At 35.4% G+C, this 25,077-nt stretch overlaps 1 protein-coding gene across 1 annotated transcript in view; it reads left to right on the top strand.

The window, feature by feature from the left end:
- The first annotated feature begins 1,339 nt into the window (after window positions 1–1,339).
- chm (CHM Rab escort protein) overlaps window positions 1,340–25,077 on the top strand; it is a 122,749-nt gene continuing 99,011 nt past the window's right edge. The window contains exon 1 of the mRNA XM_056446654.1: window positions 1,340–1,411. Coding sequence (XP_056302629.1) covers window positions 1,360–1,411 — 52 coding nt within the window. The 5' untranslated portion in view covers window positions 1,340–1,359. The remainder of the gene's footprint in view (window positions 1,412–25,077) is intronic.

Below are 25,077 nucleotides of genomic sequence, written 5' to 3'. Positions count from 1 at the left end.
CCTTGACACATTTTTAATGTTTTCACATTATGAACATCTCGGATTACCTAGCTCAGTTAATTTACTTAAAACAGCTAAAGTCAAATGAAAGTGATGATGACACTGCTTTATTTTACAGACTGCTAGTTTAATCCTAGCATGACCATAGTTTTTTTTTTTATACCATAAATGCTTGTCTTCTGGATCAGAATCTTCATAACTTGCATAGCATTTCAATCATCACTGCATCATATACAGTTAAAGTCAGAATTGTTAGCCCTTTAAATCTTTTTTCTTTTTTAAATATTTCCCAAATGATGTTTAACAGAGCAAAGAAATCTTCAAAGTATGTCTGATAATACCTTTTCTCCTCGGGAGAGTGTAATTTGTTTTATTTTGGATAGAATAAAAGCAGTTTTTAATAAAAAAACAAAAACAAAAACATTTTAAGGTCAAAATTATTAGCCCTTTATACATTTTTTTCTCTGTTAAACAGAAATTGGGGGACAAAAAATAAACAGGGGGCTAATAATTTAGGGGGGATAATAATTCTGACTTCAATTGTATGAATGACAGTAAAATTATAAACAGGGCCATCAATTACAAAGATGTTTTTTATGTTTATTTGTATTTTTTACAAGCAAAAAATGTAAAATAATAATAATAAAATCAAATGCTGTCAAAAGAAACTTTCGCCCCTTAAAAATAATATTTTCTTTGTCATTTTAGTATTTAAACACATATCAGATAGACTATTGTTGAACTCATCTTTAATTTTTCTAATAATGAACAGTTAAGTGTCTTAAGATGTGTTTTTGTTTTAAATGTGTCTTGATAGCTGGCTGTCCCTTTAAAGCCAGAAGGGTATTTTGACAGCTCATCATTAACACCTCTTGCCAACTACTGCTATTTGAAGAAACAATATTCTGTTGTTGACAGCAGCTGGGAACATAAGCCATTGGCGAAGAAAAAAAAGTGTCATTTTTATCAAATTTAAAGAATTCCTTCCCTTTTCAGTCTTGCTATGAAGGTGTTATAAGCTGGATATTTTGAACTTGCTTTAGTTTTATTGGGCATGAAATAACTTCTTAGATTGCAAGTTTGTAAGACTTGTAACTTCTCAGTTAAATTTTTTTTATTATATCTAGGCTATACTTATGTTACAATTGAAATAATTAATAACTGCTTTTATATTTATGAACTGACCCTCGCTGTGTTAGCTAATATATCAACAAACTCTGCGAATAAATTAAATATTTCGTTGATAAAACATTAAGTTGCGTTTTAAGCTGCTGTTGCGCTTAAATCTCAAGGTTTTTTTAAACTCAGAAGTTTACGTCAGGCTGCTGTGCGTCACGTGACAGCGTGTGTGGTTTCAAGATGGCTGCGCAGGATCTACCGTCTCAATTTGATGTTGTCATTCTCGGAACAGGTATTTAATGCCTACTTTAATATCATATATTTATAATCATGTGCTCTTTGGGCGTGTGTTTTGTGCCAGGGATGACAGTTTCAATGATGTGCTACAAACACGTGAAACGGACACAGTGACATGTACAGGACGCTAATGCTAACAGTGGTCTTTTTGACATATGATGAAGAACGGAATTTAAATGTTTGTTATGGCAGTTATTCCATTGTTTAAATATGTAATTGGGGAACACCGTAAAGAAAAAGCGTAAGAATAACGTGGTCTGACGTTAGCTGGCTAGAGATGCTGAATCACTGATGAGACAGCTGGCTTAACAGTGTCTCTTTATTATTATACATGTGTCTGAATTCTGTTATTCCTGAGATATTTGGATGGTTTGTTATCTATATAACTGAGGTTTATGGTACTTGAGCGATATCTTGTCTCGTTTTGTTGTTTAAATCTTATGTGGCTGTTCTTGAATAGACACTTTATACATTTAAAGCACAACAAGATCAAAAATAGCAACTTTTTATTTGTTTCATGAACCAGTTTTTTTTACTTTTATTCACTGGAGTGGACAGAGGCTGATGAAAGATTGATCAGGTCCCATGTCCCTTAGCGTCAGTATTTCATTCAGTCACTGTGTGTATAATATTGTCTTTTTGTTTCTTTACAAAATGTATTGCCTATTAAATCTGACTGAACATCTGAAATACAACAAATTTATTTGAAGCAAATAGCTATTATTATTAGTATTATCATTATTATTATTATTAAAAACAATAACAACAAAAACGAGTAGTTGCAGCATGGTTGAAGTTCTATCTGTCCTTTATCAGTGTATCAAATTATACAACTTTACTCCACAAACGGTTCTATGTGCTGTCATAGAAATCCAGAGCGGATGAATAAGCAAAAGACTGGAACAATTACAGGGTTTTTCCCTGCATAGAAAATTAAGAGGTGGGTACCTCCATCAAATTTTGTACCTCCTTTAGACAAAAATCAGGGAGGCAGTCATGGCGACTATTGACAGACCCAAAGTGATGCTCAAGCACTTGTCATGTTTAATGTTTAATTACATTAAATGTTAAATTACATTTAATGTTTGCTTTTTTAAAAAATAATGTCCAGTTTTACTTGATAAGATTACAAGAATAATGCAAAATGTGATTGTTTCGGGATCGGCATACCACCGCTGCCTTTTTTTGAGTCAAGAAAAACCCTTACAATAGTGCCTGCCTACACACTTTTGGTGCTTGAACCCTAATATTAATAATTATAATAATAATAATAGTTAGTATTTCCATTACAATTTATAATTATACTATTATAATAACAAATATAAATTGTATTCGTAACTTACAAGTTGTAATAAAATATTATCTTTTGTAGACTGCTTACTGTCGAAAAGTCTTAAAACCCGAAAATTTCTAATAATGATAATAACATTATTTTTCTTCTTTCTCTTTTGTGCGTCATTAGTCTAATAAAAACATAAAACCTCATGCATCAGACAATAAAACATTCATTCATTCATTCATTGAGCACCTGGAGGAAACCCACGCGAACACGGGGAGAACATGCAGACTCCACACAAAAAAGCCAACTGACCCAGCCAAGGCTTGAACCAGCGACCTTCTTGCTGTGAGGCGATCGTGCTACCCACTGCGCCACCACGTCACCTTTTCCAGATCATAAGCAAAAAAAAAAGATTTTGATTAAAGATTACCAAAACTGTCTTTTTAGTTACTATTAATTAGCTTGCACAGGTTAATTGTTCTCATTAAGACTGACAAAGTGAGCTAGCAAAAAACACACAGTAAATTTAATTTAATGCGGGCTGTCAAATGATTAATCATGTTCACAAAAAACGTTTGTATTTACATATTGCATAGTGCATATTATGCAAATATATTAATGTATACATCTATGAATGTACTTATGAATACTTATATTATGCTTATATAATATAATTATAATTACTTTAATAGTAATTATATATATAATTAATCTAATCTTAAGAGTTAGTTAATCTTCTCTCCATTAAACAGAAATTGGGGAAAAAATTAAACAGGGTGGCAAATTCAGGGGGGCTAATAATTCTGACTTTAACTGGATATATAATTTTTTATCTTTTATTTTTTTGAAGAGTTCAGATGCAAAAGCTGCTAAACGCCACTTCCGCCAAAAATGATATAATGACATTGAGTGAATGCATTAGGCACATAGTACATGTTCAACAAATGTTTTTGCTTCAAATCATATAAATCCCAGGGTCAGCTTATTCAGAAATAACAGTTTGTTGGCAAATGCAGCTAAACGCCACTTGCCTTTGGCAGCAACAGCTGCTATATCCCAAGAACCAATCAGAAGACGCGAATCGAATCATACGTTTTCAATGTAGCAGCACGCTGGTACGCTAGTTTTTATGAGAAGAGTGTTTTATTCCGCTTCCGATTTTAAAAGATAGATTTTGATAAACTGGATAAGCCTGTCCGACTGTCACTGAATGGCAAATGAAAATGTCTCTTACCTCAAAACTCTGCATTATAAGAAAAAGAAAATGCAATGTACAGTCGGAAGTGTAACATGCATTCTTAACGTGCTTTTGTGCAGCGACGCTACTATGATCGAGTCCGATTTACAATACATTAAACGGCATAAACGGTTTTAAGAAAGACAAAGTTAAGATGCTGTTCTTTTATCCCGCATGGATGCTATGTTAAACGAGATGGAAAAAGAGATCAAGACTTTGAATATGGTGAGAATAAATAAATGAATGAATGAATGAATGACAGCTTTCTAAAATTATCTGAGAGACATCCCCTTTTTGCCCTAATTTGTGTTTTATTTGCTAATGTAAGCTATTTTTAAAAAGATAAATAGAATGTATAAAATTATATATTATTAATATTAATTCATATTACCTATACATCTAATAAGCTTTTTAATGGACAATGCACAGATATTGATGTTTTACTAAACTGAACTTCAACTCTGAAAAGTGGACTGACAGTTTCAATTTCAATCTACTAGAACTTTTATGTTAAGTTGCTTTGACACAATCAACATTGTAAAAGCGCTATAGAACTAAAGATAAATTGAACTGAATAGTTTTTTTAAAGAAAATATGGTTTGATATCTCCTTTTTAAGTGTTTTAAGTATTTTATTGTCATTATTTTTTATTGTCATCATAAAATAAATTGGCAATAAATTTGATATCACTGAGAAATCAGTTACTTGAGAACATTTTTGGAATATAAAAATAATTTGTTTGTCCACATAAAATGGTGAAATGTGACGTAGCAGAATTTGCTGTTCATCTGAAGTCATTTTATTTACTATATTTATAAGGTTAAAAATAAAATGTAAAATAATCAAATAAGATCAAGTCACTCTCCTTTTTTTAAATATTCAAGCTTATTTATTGTATGAAGCCCTTTTGTACATTTTCTGGAATAACTACATTTATAAAAAAATATCATGAAAGATTATTTTGAAATAAACTTTCTTATACCATGAATTAAATTTTGGTCATATTGCCCAGCCCTACACTGCAAAAAAATGCAGGGTTCCACACAATTCCTTCACATCGTCCCAACACCAATCGATTGAGTTAACTTAATTGTTTTTACCCATTTCAGTGGATTTAACACAAAACAAATAAGTTGTTCAAAAAACCCTCAAGAATTGTTTTGATTCAGCTCATTTTATATATAAGTATATAAGTAGTTTGAACAAGCAGCAAAAAGCTTTTTTTAGTGCATTTACTGGTGTATCCCCCTTGCAGTAATTTAGAAGGACCAGCCTGATGTTATGAGGAAACGTAACTATGAGTTCAGTCGTACAAAAATGTACAATTTTAAAAAGGAGGCATGCCACCAAACCCGACCCCTAAACCCAAATGTCATTGGAGGATAAACAAATTGTACTAAATTTTACAAATGAGATCATACCATGAGTTAGCCACTAAATCATGAAGTTACGAATTTCTGTGAGAATGACACATCTAAGAATCATTGAAGAGCCTTTTTAATAGAATGCAGTGTGAGTTTCACTGCGGTCAGTCCTAGTTTAACATTCCACGGCCTGGTCTTGAGTTTAGCCCTACTTTGTCGAGTGCAGTTTTCTAAAGTAGTGCACATAAACCTGTTTGTGGTTTAACAGAACTGGAGCTGACCCTGACTCTGTGACCTGCTTCAAACCCGGCACTGAATTGTAGGTTTGTGCTGAAGACCCTCTGGAGGGCGGATACTTTGCTGGACTCTATGGTGCAGCGCGAGACCCCTAGAATGATACTGTCCTCGTTCTCTCCAATGTCCTGATTCAAAGAGCAGAAGTGTGTTTATATGCAGGCCAGATCCTCAGGACAGTGCCGAAGCCAGCAGGAGATGAAGTTACTCCCTGGTGCAGGGCATTGTTCTTTACAACAGGGAGGAGAGGTAGATGGTAGAAGAAAAAGTAAGAGAAAAGAGGGGTTAGTGCGATCGCTAAGAGCAACATTCCCTTGCTGTGATTGATGGTGTGCAAATGAATATATCTGGCCCACTTCTGGTTCCGCTCATGCAAAACCACCAGAGCCGGTTGGTCCCAAGGTAACCGGTGACACGGGGACACTCACAGCTTGGACTATTTCTGGTCAGACTCCGTTCCGTGTCAAGGTTGCTCAGACAAGCGTGCTTGTCCCAGACTCCCTAGTTACCCCCATTTTTGCTGCTGGATACGGACGCAAATGAGGATATGGACAGGGAGCAGTTGTTAATGAATACCACAGCCCCCATAATGATGCCTGCTAGACCCTTTGACTGTGTGAAGGACTGCGTTCCCGTCAGTTGCGCCCCATCAGCTGGCGAACTCGCACCTGACCTGGCTTGTCCCATGAGACTCTATGCTTGCGGTCTGGTGCGATAGGAGCAGATGCCTGTGGACCTTTTCATTTTTTTATTGTTTGGCTCAAAGTCCCAGAGTGAAATGGAATAATCAAGAACAAAACAGCAAACTAAAATCCCCCCAGCTTTGGGTTATTTTTTCATAGTTGCCTTGCCGTATTGCTGTATAAAACTGATCATATTCATGGGACTATAGAAAGTATTAAAGGTGCGTCCCAAATCACACTTATTCACTATTCTATGCCATTTTCTAGTACGTTCACACTACTGTATTATACTACTATTATACTTCAAGTGCACGCGCATGGTCCGGCATAGCCCTCGCCGTGGCTAAAGTCGACGCTGACGCACACCTCTCAAAAAATGTAACTACACGTCTAAAAAACGCATAGTGCAAGCTCTGTGAATGGTCGTCTTGGTAGCAGTGACAAGCAGTGGCGGATTTAGGCATGGCCAATATGGGCAATCGGCCAGCGGTGCATTTCTCAAACAACGATGTAACTCGCGGCTGAACTATCATAGTACGATGCATCGTTTGGGAAAAGAACGATGTAGTGACGAGTGTTTCCCAAAACCCGTAATTTCTCTGTCGCAGATCCATCGTTTAAACTACATTAGTTATAACGTAAAATACGCATAATGATGCTCTAAATAGGGTTAGAGAAGAACCCCATAATTTATTTGTGCAAATTATATTGTTTTACACAAACATGCATTATAAAAAAAATCTGTGTTAGTTTTGGTAAAAACATGCACTCGTTTTTCATATTAATTAAAATATGTTAATGGAACATATAGTATGTTAATGGCCTGTGTTTCCTTTACAAATATTATTGAGAACATTACATATTCTATTCTTAAACATAAAATCACTTTCAAAAGTGCACACGTATTCTAATATATATACATATTATAAATAAATAAATAAATAAAAAATGAGGCTATTTATTAAGAAATAAAATTTAATAATTATTATTTATTAGCAAATGAAGAAAATTATACTTTAATAATAATATTAATAATGTTAATGATGATGATAATGATTATTATTATAATTATTACAGTAGGATATTGTTTATTTTTTATTTTTTGAAAAGTCTACTTTTACAATTTGACACATGCAAACCACTGCAGAAATGTTCTAACCAACAGACCCATGTCATATACAGCACAGATACTTAATAAATAACCTGCTATAAAATAAAAGCATTAACGTATGCTGTGTTTATTGTTTTTTTACAAGCTTTGGAGACGTAACAAATTCCGCTTTTAAATAATATAGCTTTCGTCATGAGCCTATGGAACTATGTTTCTAACTACAGGTTCAGAGGTGTAGTTGCAAATGTAAAAGTATGAGACGCAGTTTGCGTATGTTCGTTGGTACGATGGATTTGGGAAATGCCAAATCAACAAACTATGTTTGTAACGATAGAAATTGTGACCTTAGTTAGCTAACCATGGTTTTCAGAAACACACCCCAGGGTGGCATCTTTCTGGGGGTGGCACAGACAGACGGTGCAATAAAAAAAAAAAAAACATGCCAGAGTAAAAGATTTGTGATGCCATTTACTTTACACAAGAACAACAGGTGCGAATGGCACTCGCGAGAGAAATTTTAAAAATCTGAAAAAGCGTACACAGTGACCTCTGGTGGATTTGTGAAAACAAAAACTGCAAAAAAAGTAGCTCTACGTATTTTGCACACTACAGAAATGTATAGAGGTATGTTTTATTGGTTGCCATTGAAATTAGAACCGCTACTGGTGACGAGTGTGAGCGGTGATGATAGCAGCCAACCCAATTGATCGAGTGTTTACAAGTGCCATGGCTGTGTTCAAAATTACATCAATGTTTTCAAAGTGCTCTACGAAGGGAGCGCAATTGTAAACATGAAGATCGCTAAAACTAAACTGTAAAAAAACTTTGAAAGCAAATTACACCTAAGAGAGATGACTTTTAAAGCTTTTTTAAAAAAAAATTATAATTCCAAGTTTAAATGTTAGAATGTTCTAAATGAATAAGGCATAGTAGGAATAACTGGGAATAGAACACAGCCAGGAACTATGTTTCTAACTACAGGTTCAGAGGTGTAGTTGCAAGTGTAAAAGTATGAGATGCAGTTTGTGTATGTTCGTTGGTACGATGGATTTGGGAAATGCCAAATCAACAAACTATGTTTGTAACGATAGAAATTGTGACCTTAGTTGGCTAACCATGGTTTTCAGAAACACACCCCAGGGTGGCATCTTTCTGGGGGTGGCACAGACAGACGGTGCAAAAAAAAAAAAAAAAAAACCTTGCCAGAGTAAAAGATTTGTGATGCCATTTACTTTACTCAATTTACTTTACTTTTTTTGGCCCAGTAGAGCTTTGTGTCTAGCAACGCCCCTGGGTTTGGTTTACTTTAAAAAAGTGGCTTCTTTATTTTTCATACTGTAGGCTCATTCTAAAAACGTAGCCTTATATACTTTTCTAGAGATCAGGAATTATGTAGCCAGAAGTAAGTATGGCTGCATTTAGTTTTTAGAACAATTAATACGGGGTGGTATGATGCTGTTCTTTTTCACGCTTACAGCTGACCGTTTACCTCCGTATGGACGGCTTTCCCACTGTTACCAGTTTGTTCAGTTAGGGTCAATCTGTGCTTTTTAAAATACTATTCGTTGGGTTTAGGGAAGGAGAAGGGAGGGTCAGTCGATTGGGCAATCAGTCAAACGATCTCTGGTGGATTTGCACAAGAACAACAGGTGCGAATGGCACTCGCGAGAGAAATTTTAAAAATCTGAAAAAGCGTACACAGTGGCCTCTGGTGGATTTGTGAAAACAAAAACTGCAAAAAAAAAAGTAGCTCTACGTATTTTGCACACTACAGAAATGTATAGAGGTACGTTTTATTGGTTGCCATTGAAATTAGAACCGCTACTGGGGACGAGTGTAAGCAGTGATGATAGCAGCCAACCCAATTGATCGAGTGTTTACAAGTGTTGAGTCCTGCGAAGAAGCTCCAGGGGTCCGTTCTTTGTACGTGGATTACTCAATTAGCTGGATTTGGATATTGACGATTTGACTAGATCCAGGATTGTTTAGTTCTTCAAAACTCATCTGAGACTTGTTGTCATAGCAACAGTTCTGGTTGCTCAAACCTGCTAGGGAGCAAGCTCATTTCATATAAACAGGATTAGATCGGGTCAGTTCAAGCAAATGTAATACTAAAAAAGTATGTACCGATTTCTGATATTTTCTTACAGTAGTAGTTATATAATTTTTGGGAAAATAGTAAATATATATTTTTAACTATATATATATATATATATATATATATATATAGATAAGTAAAAAAATACGTATAGTAATAAAACCTATGCAATCTGCACTACAAAATAAAAGTACAATGACTGCCACTTGGTGGTTCTAATAGAGAATTTATTGATATGAACTTTTTAGATCGCTTTAGTACAATTTGTGTATGATAATAGACATGCACAATATGTGACTTTTTTTAAAAGCAATACATTTATGCAGCCATGCGCATGTTTTGACAGCTAATATGACGGTGATTTGATGCTTCACAAAAGTTGCAGAGATCTTTACCAATATCAAAATGCATTTGTAAACATCCAGTTATTCTTTACACGAATTAAGAAACCGGCTACAATAATACTACGTATGGCTACTTTAATAAAGAAAATCCGTTCTAACTGTAAAACTAAATGAATTGCTAAATACTCTTGACGCATAAAAGGGTAAAGCATGTAGCCCACAACAAATGTGGAAAGTTATTGTGTATCATATTTAACAAAACGTTTGCTATGAATTTGATGTAATTTTGCTCATATGAATAATTAAATATTAATCAGATGATGTCATTATGCTGCTGTGCCGTCTGCCAATCGTTCCATTGCTGATCATGATTTTGAGGATCGATAGATCGGTCCTTCACAACACCTGCAGCGATCTTAGAACAGTTCATCCAGACATTTTAATCTGATTCACAAACTTGTTACAAAAAAACAAATTAGCCAGAGATCAGTTATCAAGATTAAACGATCCAGGATTTGCCAAATCATCTTAGATCATTTAAGCGAGGTATGAAGAACGGACCCCAGATGGAAACTTTTGTTTTGTGTTTACCTTGTGATGAATGTTGTTGCGCGCCTGTCAGTTCCCACCTCTGAATAGGCAAGTTTTAGCTATTTGTACAGTAAGGTAGCGTTTAGAATAAAACAAAACACCCACGAAAAAACTACGCAGAGGAACATAAAAACTGCCATACCGCCAGCTAGCATTTAGGAAAGCAACAGAAACAGCACGCAGAAGTATAAATGCATACGCACAAGTCAGGTGCCCTGGCAAGTGATGGGTGATCATTCCACGCAGATGTATAAACTAGCCTTTAGTGTGCTTTAAATACCAACAACTATTCGACCATTAAAAACACATGTAGAATGTTGGACACTTCCCGCACTCAACAGCCGCAGCTTTGCTCATGTAGCGGAAGGGGCGGGGCTACTGGGAGCTATCTAAGATAGCCCGCCGGGCGCAGTGTATAAGATTTTGGTAACCCGACTGAAAAAACAATAACCCTGGGACGTTGGGCTACCGGATTTTGTGAGCCCTATGGCTGATTTGTTTTAGATCGTACAAGCAAAAGTTCTCCTACATGATTAATGGATGCCCACTCCCAAGAGTAATAGGGGTTTTACTCACAGGTATTATTTGGTAGTTTGGTCATTTATTGCACTAATTTGGCAACCATCAAATGTCGTAAATTCTAAATAAACTATGCTTTTGTATTTGTAAAAGTGCATAGACTCAAAAAATGACATTAGACAACTAAATGACAACTACTTACTTAAAAACAGCTGAAACAACCCAATTATTAATTTTTTTTTTGCGACCACATAGTGCATAGTGTGTCTGACATATCTACAGAATTCATTTCCCTCAAATATATTTTTGACTATGCTGTATTCATAATAATTAACCTAAATTATTAAGAAAGCAGCCTATATTTTAAAATAAATTAATTTAAAAGATTACTATAAATTATTCATTCATTCATTTATTTTCTTTTCGGCTTAGTCCCTTTATTAATCTGGGGTCGCCACAGCGAATCTGGTGTCGTCATCATAGGGAAACTCATTTTTTATTCAATTCACGTATAGCGCATGTCTTAGGACTGTGGGGTAAACCAGAGCACCTGGAGGAAACCCACGCGAACATGGGGAGAACATGCAAACTCCACACAGAAATGCCAACTGACCCAGGCCAGGCTCAAACCAGCGACCTTCTTGATGGAGGCGATCGTGCTACCCCCATGCGCCACTGTGATGGCCTATTATAAATTATTTAATAAAAATATTTAAAAAGACAATTGGTTGGGTTTAGGTCAGTAATTTGCTGTTCTAGGTGATCTGACAATATCATGGACATGTACAAGAACAACTGAAACGTATATAACAAAATGCATTAAAATAAAAGAAAATTGTATATTGCCTTCCTTTAATTACTCTCCGAACTGACTCTGTGCATTTTAGAATGCATATCTATGGGCTGAAACAAGGCTCCCCACGAATAAATGTCTCATCAGTGAAGTTAGGGTGGATTCAAAAATGAAAGTCACATGCGTGCACATTGGTGCAGAAGCCCAGAACAAGAACTCAAGCATTGAGCATGATTGAATAAGAGTATATTAACAAGCACAGGGTTTCTGCGGGGGTCTTAAAATGTCTTAAATCTCAAAATCCAAATTTTAGGCTTTAAAGTCTTAAATTTACAGAAATATTGTGTTGTACGCCTTAAATCTTTTTTTAAACAGGTCTAAATTTTCCTTTGTTTATAAATTGCTACCCAATCTGGCCAAAACCCATACAATCATCAACTATCCATCTCGATGAAACTGAAAACTACTAAAACTTTTATACAATTTTAACTCTATCAGAATGGTTTAATTATTTTCCTTACAATACCATTCCTTTACAAGTTCTCCATGTATTTACTGCTGAGGACACCGACCTGGACAGATTATTGTGCATAGATTTAGTTTATTATAGTTTTTAAAACATTTAAAAACATTTTTTTTTTTTTTTTAAACAAAGTTTGTTGAAAAAAAGTGTATGGCTACAAGTAGAGCTTGCTTGTTTTTACACAATATTTAAAATATTTTGCTAAGAAATGAAATCTAAAATTATAATTTTTTTTATTGTTAATGTATTATTATATTATTAAATGTATTCAATTATAATAACTTTTTTTTAATAGGAATTTTTCAAATAGCCCAGATGGATTATTAGCCCTAAGCCTTTAGCCCTTTATGAGTCTAAAATTTCATTCATAATGATCTTAAAAATGTCTTAAAGTCTTAAATTTAACACTGAGAAACCTGCAGGAAAATTGCAAGCGGTACCTAGATCATTTTCAGCAATTGAAACTAGGGCTGCACGATTTTGGAAAAAACTGACATTGCAATATTTTCGTTGACTACGAATACAATTTCAACAGATGACTTAAATATCTCTTTGTAAAGAATCCATAATTTTACATGACAAAAATGACAAGTAAAGTTACATAAAAAAGCTGCAAATTAAGTAAACAATGATTTATGACTTTCTGGGGAGTCAAACAGTATTTAGCAACAATTAGCAATTAAGTTATCATTCTATAATATAATAACACCAATGTTTTCATTCAGTAAATAAATATTTAAATGTGCATTTAATTTTCAAGGTACAAACGTTTAATTTATTGTGCCCAAATGCATTAAAGGGCACATAGTTTACCTCTTTTTTTATGATTTAATAATAATATTATGGCTCCTCTGAGTGTGCCAGTTTAGGTTCAGTTTAAAACACAATTCAGATTTTTTATTATAATGTGTTAAAAAGTGTCATGTTGGGGGCATGTCCACAGTTCGCTGATTTAGGGGTGTGTTGCTTCACATGTAGACTAGTTTCGGCTTCCTGCCCAACGTAACAAGGGGGCGGGGCCATGAGCTCACCCGCTCTGTGTTTGCAACACAGACAGGCAGACTGAAAGGAGCAGGAGAGGATCAGCATTCAGTCGTATATGTACGGCTCGGACACAGACCAAGCAGAGAGTACAAAATCATATGTGTCTTTGTACAGTTTTACAGCCAACTGTGTGCTAGTTTCAAGTGCCGAGCTTGTACACAGAAACTAATAACCACGCACACTGAATTAACTTTGACTGAGGCACCGGATGCGCCGCTCTAAGCTACGCATTTTTGAATTCTAAACATAGGTTTCTGCAGCGGTCCGCGACGCCCAGCCGTCGACTTCAGTGTACCCTGATAGAAACCTATGTTTAGAATTCTAAAACGCATGCTAGTTAAGATCACAGGGAGCTTCTGGGATCGAGAAATGCAAACAGCTGAAGTATAAGGTAGACTCAATGAGAAGTACACATATTTGCAAACCTACCTAAAGATACAACCAATAATTCCGATTAGAGCGATAATGTGGAGAATATTGATCTTGTGTTGAGCCCAATGAGCCTTGCATCTAAAAATAGAGCTAGGGTGTTCCTTTAGTGATATCGCTTCGACTCACGCTGAAAATGGCGGACGTGAATCAACAAACTGAGGATATGATGACGCGCCTGTCAATCAATATTGGTGGGCGGGGGGATCGCACTCCTATGTAAAGTTGCGGTCGGTTTGAAAACCGCTCCAATTGGTCCACCGTTTTTTATGTTGTTAAATTGAAAAAAAAGCACTGGGTGTGCTTGTATCACCCTAATATGACGGTCTATACACCATACATGCACATATGTCTGTCTAAACAGCTTGAAAAGTAGATTTTTTTACCATAGGTGCCCTTTAAATTAGCATAAAATGCTTAAAGTCACTGGCTTTAAAAAGAAATGCAAATAGTTAACTTTTACTCTAAGGTTACAATTTCAAACGATGTCTCTATGTTGTGAACTCTTATGTCTGCTTAATTATAATCACAACTTGACATTACATATCCAGTGATGTGACTACTCACACATTGCGATATTGATGCTGAAACGATATATTGTGAAGCCCTAATTGAAACCTCATAAAGATATTGTATTGTATTAAACTGCTTTTATTGTAGCCAAAATAAAAAAATAAGACTTTCCCCAGAAGAAAAAATATTATCAGCCACACTGTGAAAATTTCCTTGCTTCGTTAAACATAATTTGGGAAATATTTAAAAAATAAATAAAAAATTCAAAGGGGGGCTAATATTTCTGACTTCAGCTGTACAAACAGCATATTAGATTAAGGTTTATTTAAACACCAGGCATCAATGCATGTTTATGAAAATTCACACAGCAAGCAACATTGGTCAAATTAATCAAAACCTAATGAATCGCATCTAAGCTGCGTTATAAACACTCATCAACAGATAAGATAAGCTCTTGCCTGCAGCTAGTACTATGCATCCGAGCACATTTTCTTGCACCAAAGGCAATTTTGCCAACTGGTAAATGTCCACACGGTAATCATATTTAATAGTGGGTGTTCATTTTTGTCTCACAGATATTGCAATCAAATATTTAAGCTCATAAATATTGAAATCAATGATTATTTAAGTCATTATACAATTTTATGTCAATTGAGTTGAAGAGGATGTCAATTTTTGTAAAAATGAAACTGAATTTTTTGGCAATATTTCCAAATGCATTTATTAAGTATTGGAAACAAGCTTATAAATAATGTAAATATTTAATAATGTGTTAAAGTATATCAGTTAATTTCAGAGTAAACTCTGTCTGTTAGGCTCACACACACACACACACACACATTATGGCGTGTCATCATTTGATGTATTGAAAGTTCGGAAAAGGCATGTCATCGACTCGTCGTAGTGTGTGCTATGTAGTTTATATGTATATATAAACTAAACAAAACATTTAGTTCAGTTGGAAAACGAATGCTACAATTTTAAACTGAAAGCGTAGGCTCTGTTTGTGTTTACATGATGTAAAGACTAACTGGAATATTGCTAAAATCCCATTATAAACCAACGATGAAAGTGCCTGTAAACATAGTCAGTGATAATTTAGAAAAAGCTTTCATGTTTAAGCTCTATTCTCTTTGTGAGGGAATGTTTATCTCAAGACTTCCCTAAACCCGTCTGCCTAGATAAAACTCGAAGCCTGTCGCTTTGAGATCAGTTTTGCTCTGAGATCTGTCATCTTCTCTGCTTGCTCTGGTGTAATAAGGTACATCTGTGCCTACCTCTAGTTGTGGAGTGATGGGCAGCTGTCTTTCTTCATTCAGCTGGTCAATAATTATGTTGACGTCATTGTGATAATTCACTTGACAAAATTAGCTTATCATTTTGGTCAAAGTAGTTCCAGAGTTCATTGCGCCAAGAGACAGCCAATCAAATACAATAAGTCAGTTTTCAGTGCACGCTCTAGAGTGCCACTTCATGCAAATTTTTAGTGCTGTTTAACTATGAAATGCATACAAAATAAAAGTTTTAACTTAAACTAACTGCACTTTTCAAGTTCATCCACTTAAGTTTTTAAAGAAAATGTAAAAATTAATTTAATTGTTTGGCGGTTCGTTCCGCTGTGGCGACCCCTGATTAATAAAGCTAAAATGAAATTGAATGAATGAATAAATTAATTTTATTGTTTTGGGTTGAGACAACATGAAGGAGTTGTGTAACTACTTGGTTAGTGGATATGTAGTTCCCATCATGCTTTGCATGGGATTGCATTAAGAAGGAATAAGAATAAAAGTAATGTAAAGGTGTTTTAAATTAAGAGAAAGAATTGAGTTTAATCTTTAGTTAGTTTGACGGTGTAAAAGAGTTTCAATTAATGTTTTGAGGTTATTAATGAGCACTCATTAACTATGTTTACATGGATATCAGTAATCAATTATTTGCCTTAATCTGATTAATACAATAATATCATTAAGCAGCCCTCGAAATTAACCTTTTTTTTTTAAAATGTAGTCGCACCAGCCATTATTTAGTCGCACCCACCAAGAATTATGTGCAGCGTTACTGCAAGTTTTATATTAACAGATTTATTGCATTTGAAATCAACACTAATCAAAACTAACTAACAAGATGAACTGAGTTAACAATAATGACTGTGATGATGGGATGTGATGAAGGATTAAATGGAACCTCTTGCATTTAAAATGTGTAGTAGGGCTGCACAATTAATCGTATTATGATCACGATAACGATATTTGTGGCCCACGATCAATAATTAAATATCGCCGTGATTTTATAGTATAAAGACTGTCTATTGCAAGTGTTTTTTTTTTTTCGAGGAATGCAATGTTGATCAGATTACCTTTGCTCCTGTTCAGTCCAAACCTCCCAAGGTAACACAATAAACCTCATTAACCACCTTAAAAGCCATCACAAAGTGGCTGTCATCAGTGCTTTCATCTTTCTATCTTACAAACATCACTAAACCAGACAACATTTGTTTTAAAAGTTAACCAAATATTCGCAGAGGTTCAGCAGTTTTTTTCTGACGCGTTTGCCAGTCATGTAGACAGAAGACACTGTATCCAATTGTTTTGATGTAGAAAAAGTCATTGTGGCCCTGTTCACGCGGGTATTCAGGTTCGTTTTCATCAATCTGATGCAACTTTTATTATTTACAGGAAATACAAATGCAATTAAAAGTTTCAGATCTATTAAACTCAATTTATAAAAAGACTAGCCTATTTTTTGCATTAAATAATCAAATAGATAACTAATTTCCTTTATTTCCTATTAGACCATGCACTTTAGTCTGTTTTACAGTTTTAATATGTATATATGCTTTTTTAAAATAACATTCGTTTAACAAATATTTTAGCACATCGAAAGTAATTAAATGACCTTCTTTAGATTAAAAACTTTATGCAAAAGGATCAGGAATCGATCTCGCACGCGCAGAAAAAAAGGCAATCATCCGACACATGCATCGCTCTCATGCCATGTTTTCGAGGATAAATTCTCATCCAAGTGCTGCTTTGAATAGAATAAAATTATTAAAAAGCACATTAAAGACTTTACTCATAAATAAAAATATTCCTAAAGGTGTATCTTATGGAAAAACACTAATTGTTTTAAAAAGAATCAAGCAGCTTTAAAAAATGTAATTTTCTGAAGAGAAATGACAGTAAAAAAGAATAAAGATTAAACATCGGGACTGTTAAAATAACATTCTAATTGAATATATTCTTTCGACTTCGATATAAAAGCTAAGGTGATGAATGACAGAGTGTAAAGCCATCTCTCCTGCGTGCTTCAGCAGCGCGTCCCACTGTTTATGAATGAGGAGGCGGAGAGAATGCGCTGCTTAGTTTCAGCTCATAACGCTCAAAAAGTTAAACTAAAATGCACAACTCTTGTTGGTTGAACCAAAATGCCATTCTTTTAATTTGATATTCATGAAGTATGAACCAACCGCAGGTGCTTTGTCATGTTGGTCGCAACACTCTGCTTTATAACTTATTAGTTTATTACAATAATGACAGTTAGCTTTGCCATCGTTCTTCACCACATGTAGCCACTCTTTTGAGCACATCTTACGGTCTATCTCTAAACAAATGTTTAGATTATTATTGAATGTGCTCTCCAGTGGCGAAGTTTCTGACAGAGTAGCGATTGAAAAAAATGTGCATGCAGAAATTGGACAAAAGGAATCGAAATTTAAATTGTATAACAAGCATCCGATTCTTAGTATCTAAGTTGTGTGTATATATATATATATATATATATATATATATATATATATATATATATATATATATATATATATATATATATATATATATATATATATATATATATATATATATATATATATATATATATATATATATATATATATATATATATATATATATATATATATATATATATGATTAGCATTTTTTTCTGTTATCATGCAGCCCTAATGTGTAGATTCAGTGGCAAACACTGTTACCAAACTCCGTACCACAGACTTTTAAGGAATGGTTTTAGGAGTTTTATCCAGTCTTCAAAAAGTGTATCACTAATTAGATGTGCCATTATTTGTAACTTTGGGTGGTTTCTAAAACAAAATCTGCCAGTGTTGTTTTTTTTCTCTCATCTTCAGTGCTTTACATTTTCACTGCTGTTGCTTCCTGTTACCCATCACCTGAAGGCAGAAAGTATTGACTGAATGATTGACAGCTGTTATTAACCAATCCATTCGCGTTCAGTTCTAGAGCAATGCGCCAATCAGAAGAGCTTGAAGGCGGGGCAAGCATTGCGGGATTTGTTTACTGTAGAAAGTTGACATGATGACTGTTTTAAACTATTCCCGAGTGCTGCGTTTCACGTTTTTAGTTGCAAACCTGCATTCTGCGTGAATGTCTCCTAAATCTGCGCAGGACATAAACATTTTACATTGTAAACCGGTCGCACGGCAACAATTTTATGCATTCGCACAAATGCTCCCAAATATATTTTGTGGTCGCATAGATAAAATTCCAGGCGCATATGCAACCAAAACGGTTGCAATTTCGAGGCCTATTAAGGTATTTACATGAGTTGCTAGAATGTTCCTTTCATGATCCCAATTTACATGTTATAGCACATGATTCAATTTACATCATTGCGTCACCATGCTATTCACATTTCCACTGGACTTTCATGTAATTTTGAGTATTTCATTTTTAATTTGTGGACTTTAATTGCAGTTTGGCACTTTCACTTTCATTCAGGAACATTTCATGCATGCCCTCCTTGACAAACGAGATACTGGATGTGAGTATGAACTGCTGGAAGAGTATAGTTTTAATGAAAATTCCGCATTCTGTGATGCAGGTGTCTGTGGTCCTTGACTGACTCGGTAGTTGCAGAAAATAGTGTCAAACAGCCGTGTGTGTATAGACGATCCTGTCGCAAAATGTAGCTAAAATCTTACACCATGATAATAGTTTGATTTAAGGTGTTTACATGTTTGTACTGCACTTCAAAAATGCCACTAAAATCGGCATACTCCACATGTCTTAATCCTGTTTCTGTTTAGTTCGATTATGACCTTAATCAGATTAAATTAATCAAAAATTCCTGTTTACATGGTAGATTCTTAATCAGAGTATTGTTTCCATCGGATTATTGGTGTCCATGTAAAGGTACTCAGTCATAGAGTTTTTGGTAGCTTTATTACCGTTTTTTATTATAATTTAACACTGTTTGCTGTTTCACTCAGTAAGCTATAACTGTTCAAATGCTAGTTCTCTCATTCAGCAATAAGCATTATAAGTGTTTGTTAAGTTTGAACGACAATAATTAACATAAAATTCCGATTTAAGTGATTAAGATTAATTGGCTCAAAGAGAGTATACTGTTCTAGCCAAGTTTACGGTAGGTAACAATTAAATTGAAAATGATTTGGCATCTTTGGTTCAAAAAGCGAATTTGCTCTTGGATTGTATTTGCCTAAAATAAGTTGAAATAACACAATTGAAATTAGTTGATTAATCATCAATGATTTTTCATTTTTCATCAACGGTTCGGTTTGGAAAGCTTTTATGGCCGTTTCCACTGTCAAAAGGCGAACAGAACCGTACCGTACCACTTTTTCGGCACCCTTTCGAAAGGGTACCAAAACACGAGAAAGGGTACCAAAAGGTTTAGTTTTTTTTTCAGGTTTCTAGCTTTATAAGAAACATTAGGCATCAGTTAGGCATCAGTTACCCATGGCTGCTGCTAAACTTTTTATGAATACAACGATTTTCTCTCATTTATCTTATTGTGCCACAAGCTGGTCCCACACGAACATTAAAACCATTGTATATTATCTATAAAGAAACTGTAAAAATTTTTGCTAAAAAGCCAAGGAGCTATCATCATTCTAACTGTATTGCACAACATAAATTACTAACATTCGACAGTTTTTTATTTTATGCTGATGTGTGTTTAATGTAAAAAATATTTAATGATCTTGCACTACCACCCCTCAAACAATGTGTGATTGAGTGCAAGTCAATATAAGACAGACTAGGTCATCAGTTAGAGGTGATTGTTCAGTTAAACGTAAGAGAACTGCTTTTGGATAATCAGTTTTTTCAGTCAGAGCAGCAGAAAGATTTGGCTTAAACAAAATCAAATATGCAACCACTGATTTGATTTCATTTTATTGAAAATGATGTATTATATGTATTGTATTGTAAGTGTATAATGTATTACTTTTTTATTGTTGAAATTGTTACAACTTCCTTCCCAGGGACTACAGATGTAAATTTGCTTTATAGCTAACTCTGGCACAACATATCATGTTGTACATTGTCCCTGTATAAATAAATATAAATAAATTAAATATAAATATAAATAAAATAAATAAAAAAAATAAATAAAGAAAATAAAGAAAAAAAAATCTGAAACCAGAATCAACTAATTTGCGTAAAAAAACCTGCAATATAAAATAAACGCTGGTGCATATCTATAATTTGGTGTGCAAAGTGACATTTATTGAGTGTTTAATTATTCGAATAATTCTTACCGATCGAATATTCAACTATTTAAATATTCAATATTCATGCACATTCTGAGTATTTGACAGTATTTTATAATGAATATTCGCTGGAGCGCAACATATTGTGCGTACAGCATCTGTGGAGTCTGAAGGATGCAGACAACGTGAAGGTACAAGACTCTTTACAGAGAAGCATCATTAGAGGCTTAGCAATCATTGGCTGACAGGCCTGACCGAGATGCACGTTTAGTTCATCTCATACCAGAGCTGTTCTCTCAGCAGCCGCTAATAGAGCAGCAATGAAGAAAACAAGCCAGCCATTTCACCGGCCTGTTCTTTGAGCCTGGGTTAATGTAACTATTCATCTTGCTTGGACCCCATGTGCCTTTAGCTTGAATAGCCTCTATTAGCAGTCATGTGATTACAGAACACCTTCACAGATATCACTGTGCTCTTTTCGGGTGATTGATTTCTCATGGCCCTTGAGCATTAGTGCAGAATTGATTGTTAGTAAGACTTCCAATTGACGTCGCAGTCACAGGCCGTTTGCAGATTGCCCATGATCGCTGGAACAGGGGTTAGGACTTTGAATCTATGATGTTTATCTGTTAGACATTTAGATTTCATTTAGCCTAATCATGGATTAGGGCTGGATTTTTTTTCTTTTTTATTGCAAAATATTGGAGTTTGGTTTGGGTCAGTGACATGACTAGTAACCAGTGTTGGGGAGGTTACTTTGGAAATGTAATAGATTACAGATTACAAATTACCCTATTTAAAATGTAATAAGTAGTCTACCTTTTCAATTACTTTATAAAAGTAAAGTAACTGATTACTTCTGATTACTTTTTAATTACATTTAAGTTTCTAATGGATATTTTCAGCTAAATAATTTTCTCTGTTATTTAGTTTACTGTTAGAATTTAAAAAACTTTTATCACTTGAATTAAGATTATATTAATTTGATTGTAAAGTACAGCCACCACAAAACCAGACCTTATAACAAAAAAATGTTTACTGTTGTATATTGTATATACATTTCTTCATTAATAAATTGCACTACATAATGTAGCATCATTAGTAACCAGCATGAACTAATTGTAATTACCATAGTATACTTTAGCCTTTACTACAGTAAACTATTTATATATAGACCTCCTCTCCCTCCTCTCCATCAAGCAAATTTCTCATGTTTGGCTAATTGGTTGGCGACAGGGGCGTCGCTAGACCCAATTTACTGGGGCACGTGCCCCAGTAAAAATCTCTTGTGCCCCAGTAAATGCATTGAGATATGATTTACTTCATATTCAAGTGTATTTATTAAGAGTGGTAATTCCGAAATAAAGACGTTATTCTCTATGTGCAACCGGACCAGCGCTGGTGAAAGCAGTGTAATCAAAAAGCAAACTGACGCGTCTCCGCGTGTGCACAGAGAACCCGCGCGCCTCTCACACACGCTGCTCTTCTGCCAGTGCGATTCCCGGTAGTTAACATGCGCGCCAAAAAAAGCAGGCTACTTGCTGCTCACGCGCCGCTCATGCGGTGTAAAACCGGCGTAACAGCCTTTTTTGTTTTGCAAGTCGACAAAACTAAAGTTTAAACAATACGATGGTGATCTTAAGCATGCCTCCTGATAGATTTTTTTTTTTTTGTATGAAGCAAAAAGGAGGGATGACGAGTCAGGATGGTAAGACTTAATGAACCTAATTCTCTGCCATGTGTCAAGTCTAAGACAACAGATAATTCTATAAAACATCTTTTTTGTATTTTATTGAATTGTCTATAGAATTTCATTCAAATGAAATTAATATTCATGCAAAAGATTTCTTAAATGATCTTAACATATCACTCTAGTTGTGTTTTAACATTGTTTTCCAGTTACATTTTAAATTATTTAGAATAATAATTGTATAATAACAAGAATACTTTTATTTATAATAAATATTTCTATAAAAAAAAAAATATATAGTGTGTGTATATATAGAGAGGGAGGAGGGGGGTGGAAGGGGGTGCATGCCCCAGTAAAGCTTTATGTCTAGCAACGCCCCTGGTTGGCGATGTCACCGACTAGAGTGAGAGTTGGCAGTAACACACCAAAAAGTTTGTGGTCGACCACCAAAAAACAGAAAGAAGAAGAAATCGTCATTTTTGCCATCATACTGATTTACTTGCATTGGCTAGACACCGGCCTCACAGCTCTGTGAATGTCGGTGCCTTCACTTATTGCTACACAACTGAAAACATGCTAGATGTAATATAGTTTTTAATTCGGAATTATAGTAATATAGGGGACTATAAAGTTTTCTAACTGGCAAATGACATGATCTAGTAGGTTTTCTACTGTTATCTTTATGCTGTGTTCATACCAGACATGGAACACTCGAATATATCGCGCTATTCGCACATAAATAGATAAGTGAACATTTTGAGTTTACTCGCTTCATTCACACATCAAATATGCTTCATTCGCGCATCAAATTCACTTCACAATAGACACGGATTCGCGTTATGGGCGGGGCTTCTGTCTGCTCTGTGACCCTAGCTTCGTTGCTAAATGGCTAACTTGGATTTAGAGAAGAGAATAGCTGTGTAGAGAAGAGCTGTTTAGAGAAGAGAATAGCTGTGTCTATGAGCTTTATGAAGGCTGATAAACAGTGTCAATTAGTTTGGAGCTGTGTCCACTAGATTCATTCTGAGGTGCATCCAGCTCTGTGAGTTCATAAACTCCTCCAGAAACTTAACCTGGATGATGGAAGCTTTCAGCTGTGCTTCAGACTGAGCTGAGCCCAGTTTGATGAACTGTTGACTGGTGTCTGCAAGAGGATTTTCCCCCGGTATATCAACAACAGGCGCTACGTCATAATCATGCCCCTACAAGAGCAAGCTCCTGATTAGTTAATGTGGCGCAAATGTCTGCTGAAGTTCAGATTTTCCAACTCGAGTGATTTGGCGTCAATCGCGCCATTCGTATCACACCGCAGGATGCCTGTTCACATCTTTGCATTGACTTAGCATGGCGGCAGCTAGCTCTCTGCAACTCTCGCATGGTCACCCACTGAAACTAAGCAAGGCTGTGCCCGGTCAGTACCTGGATGGGAGACCACATGGGAGCGCTAGGTTGCTGCCGGAAGTGGTGTTAGTGAGGCCGGCAGTGGGCACCCAACCTGTGGCCTGTGTGAGTCCTAATGCCCCAGTATAGTGACGGAGACTCTATATTGCTCAGTGAACCCCGTCTTTCGGATGAGACGTTAAAACTTTGGGCCTGACTCCCTGTGGTCATTAAAAATCCCAGGATGTCATTCGTAAAAGAGTAGGGGTTTAACCCCTGCATCCTGGCCAAATCTGCCCACTGGCCTCTGTCCATCATGGCCTCCTAACCCTCCCCATATCATAATTGGCTTCATTACTCTGTCTTCTCTCCACCAATCAGCTGGTGTGCGGTCTAGCGCAAAATGGCTGCCGTCGCGTCATCCAGGTGGATGCTGCACACTGGTGGTGGATGAGGAGATTCCCCCTATGTGTGTAAAGCGCTTTGAGTGCCCAGAAAAGCGCTATGTAAATGCAAGCAATTATTATTATTATTATGCAAGTTGTATATTTCTGCTAGAATACCCATGAATAGTGATGTAGTAAATTTGTGACACGTGATGTATTGGCAACAATATTAGTGTCGGCTGATAAAAGCTTATTTTCATTGTTAGCATTAACAGTCTGGTATGAAAATAAATTATCATCCAACACAATCCTGCTGTTTTATCAGTCTTTAAACTAGGTGAAATGAAAATGGTTTTCAATTGATCCGGAGTAAAGGCAATAAACTTCATACTTCAAGTTCATATTAAAAGGAAAAGCAGCTTTTGTGTTTTCGATACAGAAAACAATGATGGCCATACAGTTTTTTGGGGTTGAATCCTCCCTTTACACTGCACAGATGTGAAGGAAAACATACAACAGTATGGTGAGAGAGAGATAAGATGGGTGACATAAATGGGTGGAGTAAGAGAAGAGAAGTGACCTGCTCTCTCTCTCTTTCTCTCTCCCACAATCCCTCCCTCGCTCCCTCAGCCTCGACTATAAATAACCGAAAAATGACTTTCAAGGTGCAGAGATAGAATCCATTTGGAATGTTCTCTAAAATGAAGAGTGATTTATGATTTCATACAATTCCTGCTGAAAGCATTCGGGGCTTTGCCCGGTCATCAAAGTTCTGCCAGCTCAAATCTATTATTTATCGCCCAGCATGTCTATGTGGCATCAGAACTTTATGGCAGGTAATGTTTGTCTTTAGCAAACATGATGTGGAAAAATCAATACCGGATAGGATAAATGGC

The sequence above is a fragment of the Danio aesculapii genome, chromosome 21 (genome assembly GCF_903798145.1).
Source record: "Danio aesculapii chromosome 21, fDanAes4.1, whole genome shotgun sequence".
NCBI classification, from domain to species: Eukaryota; Metazoa; Chordata; class Actinopteri; order Cypriniformes; family Danionidae; genus Danio; species Danio aesculapii.
Note: the sequence above shows the minus strand (reverse complement) of the source record. Positions and strands in the feature narration are given on the sequence as shown.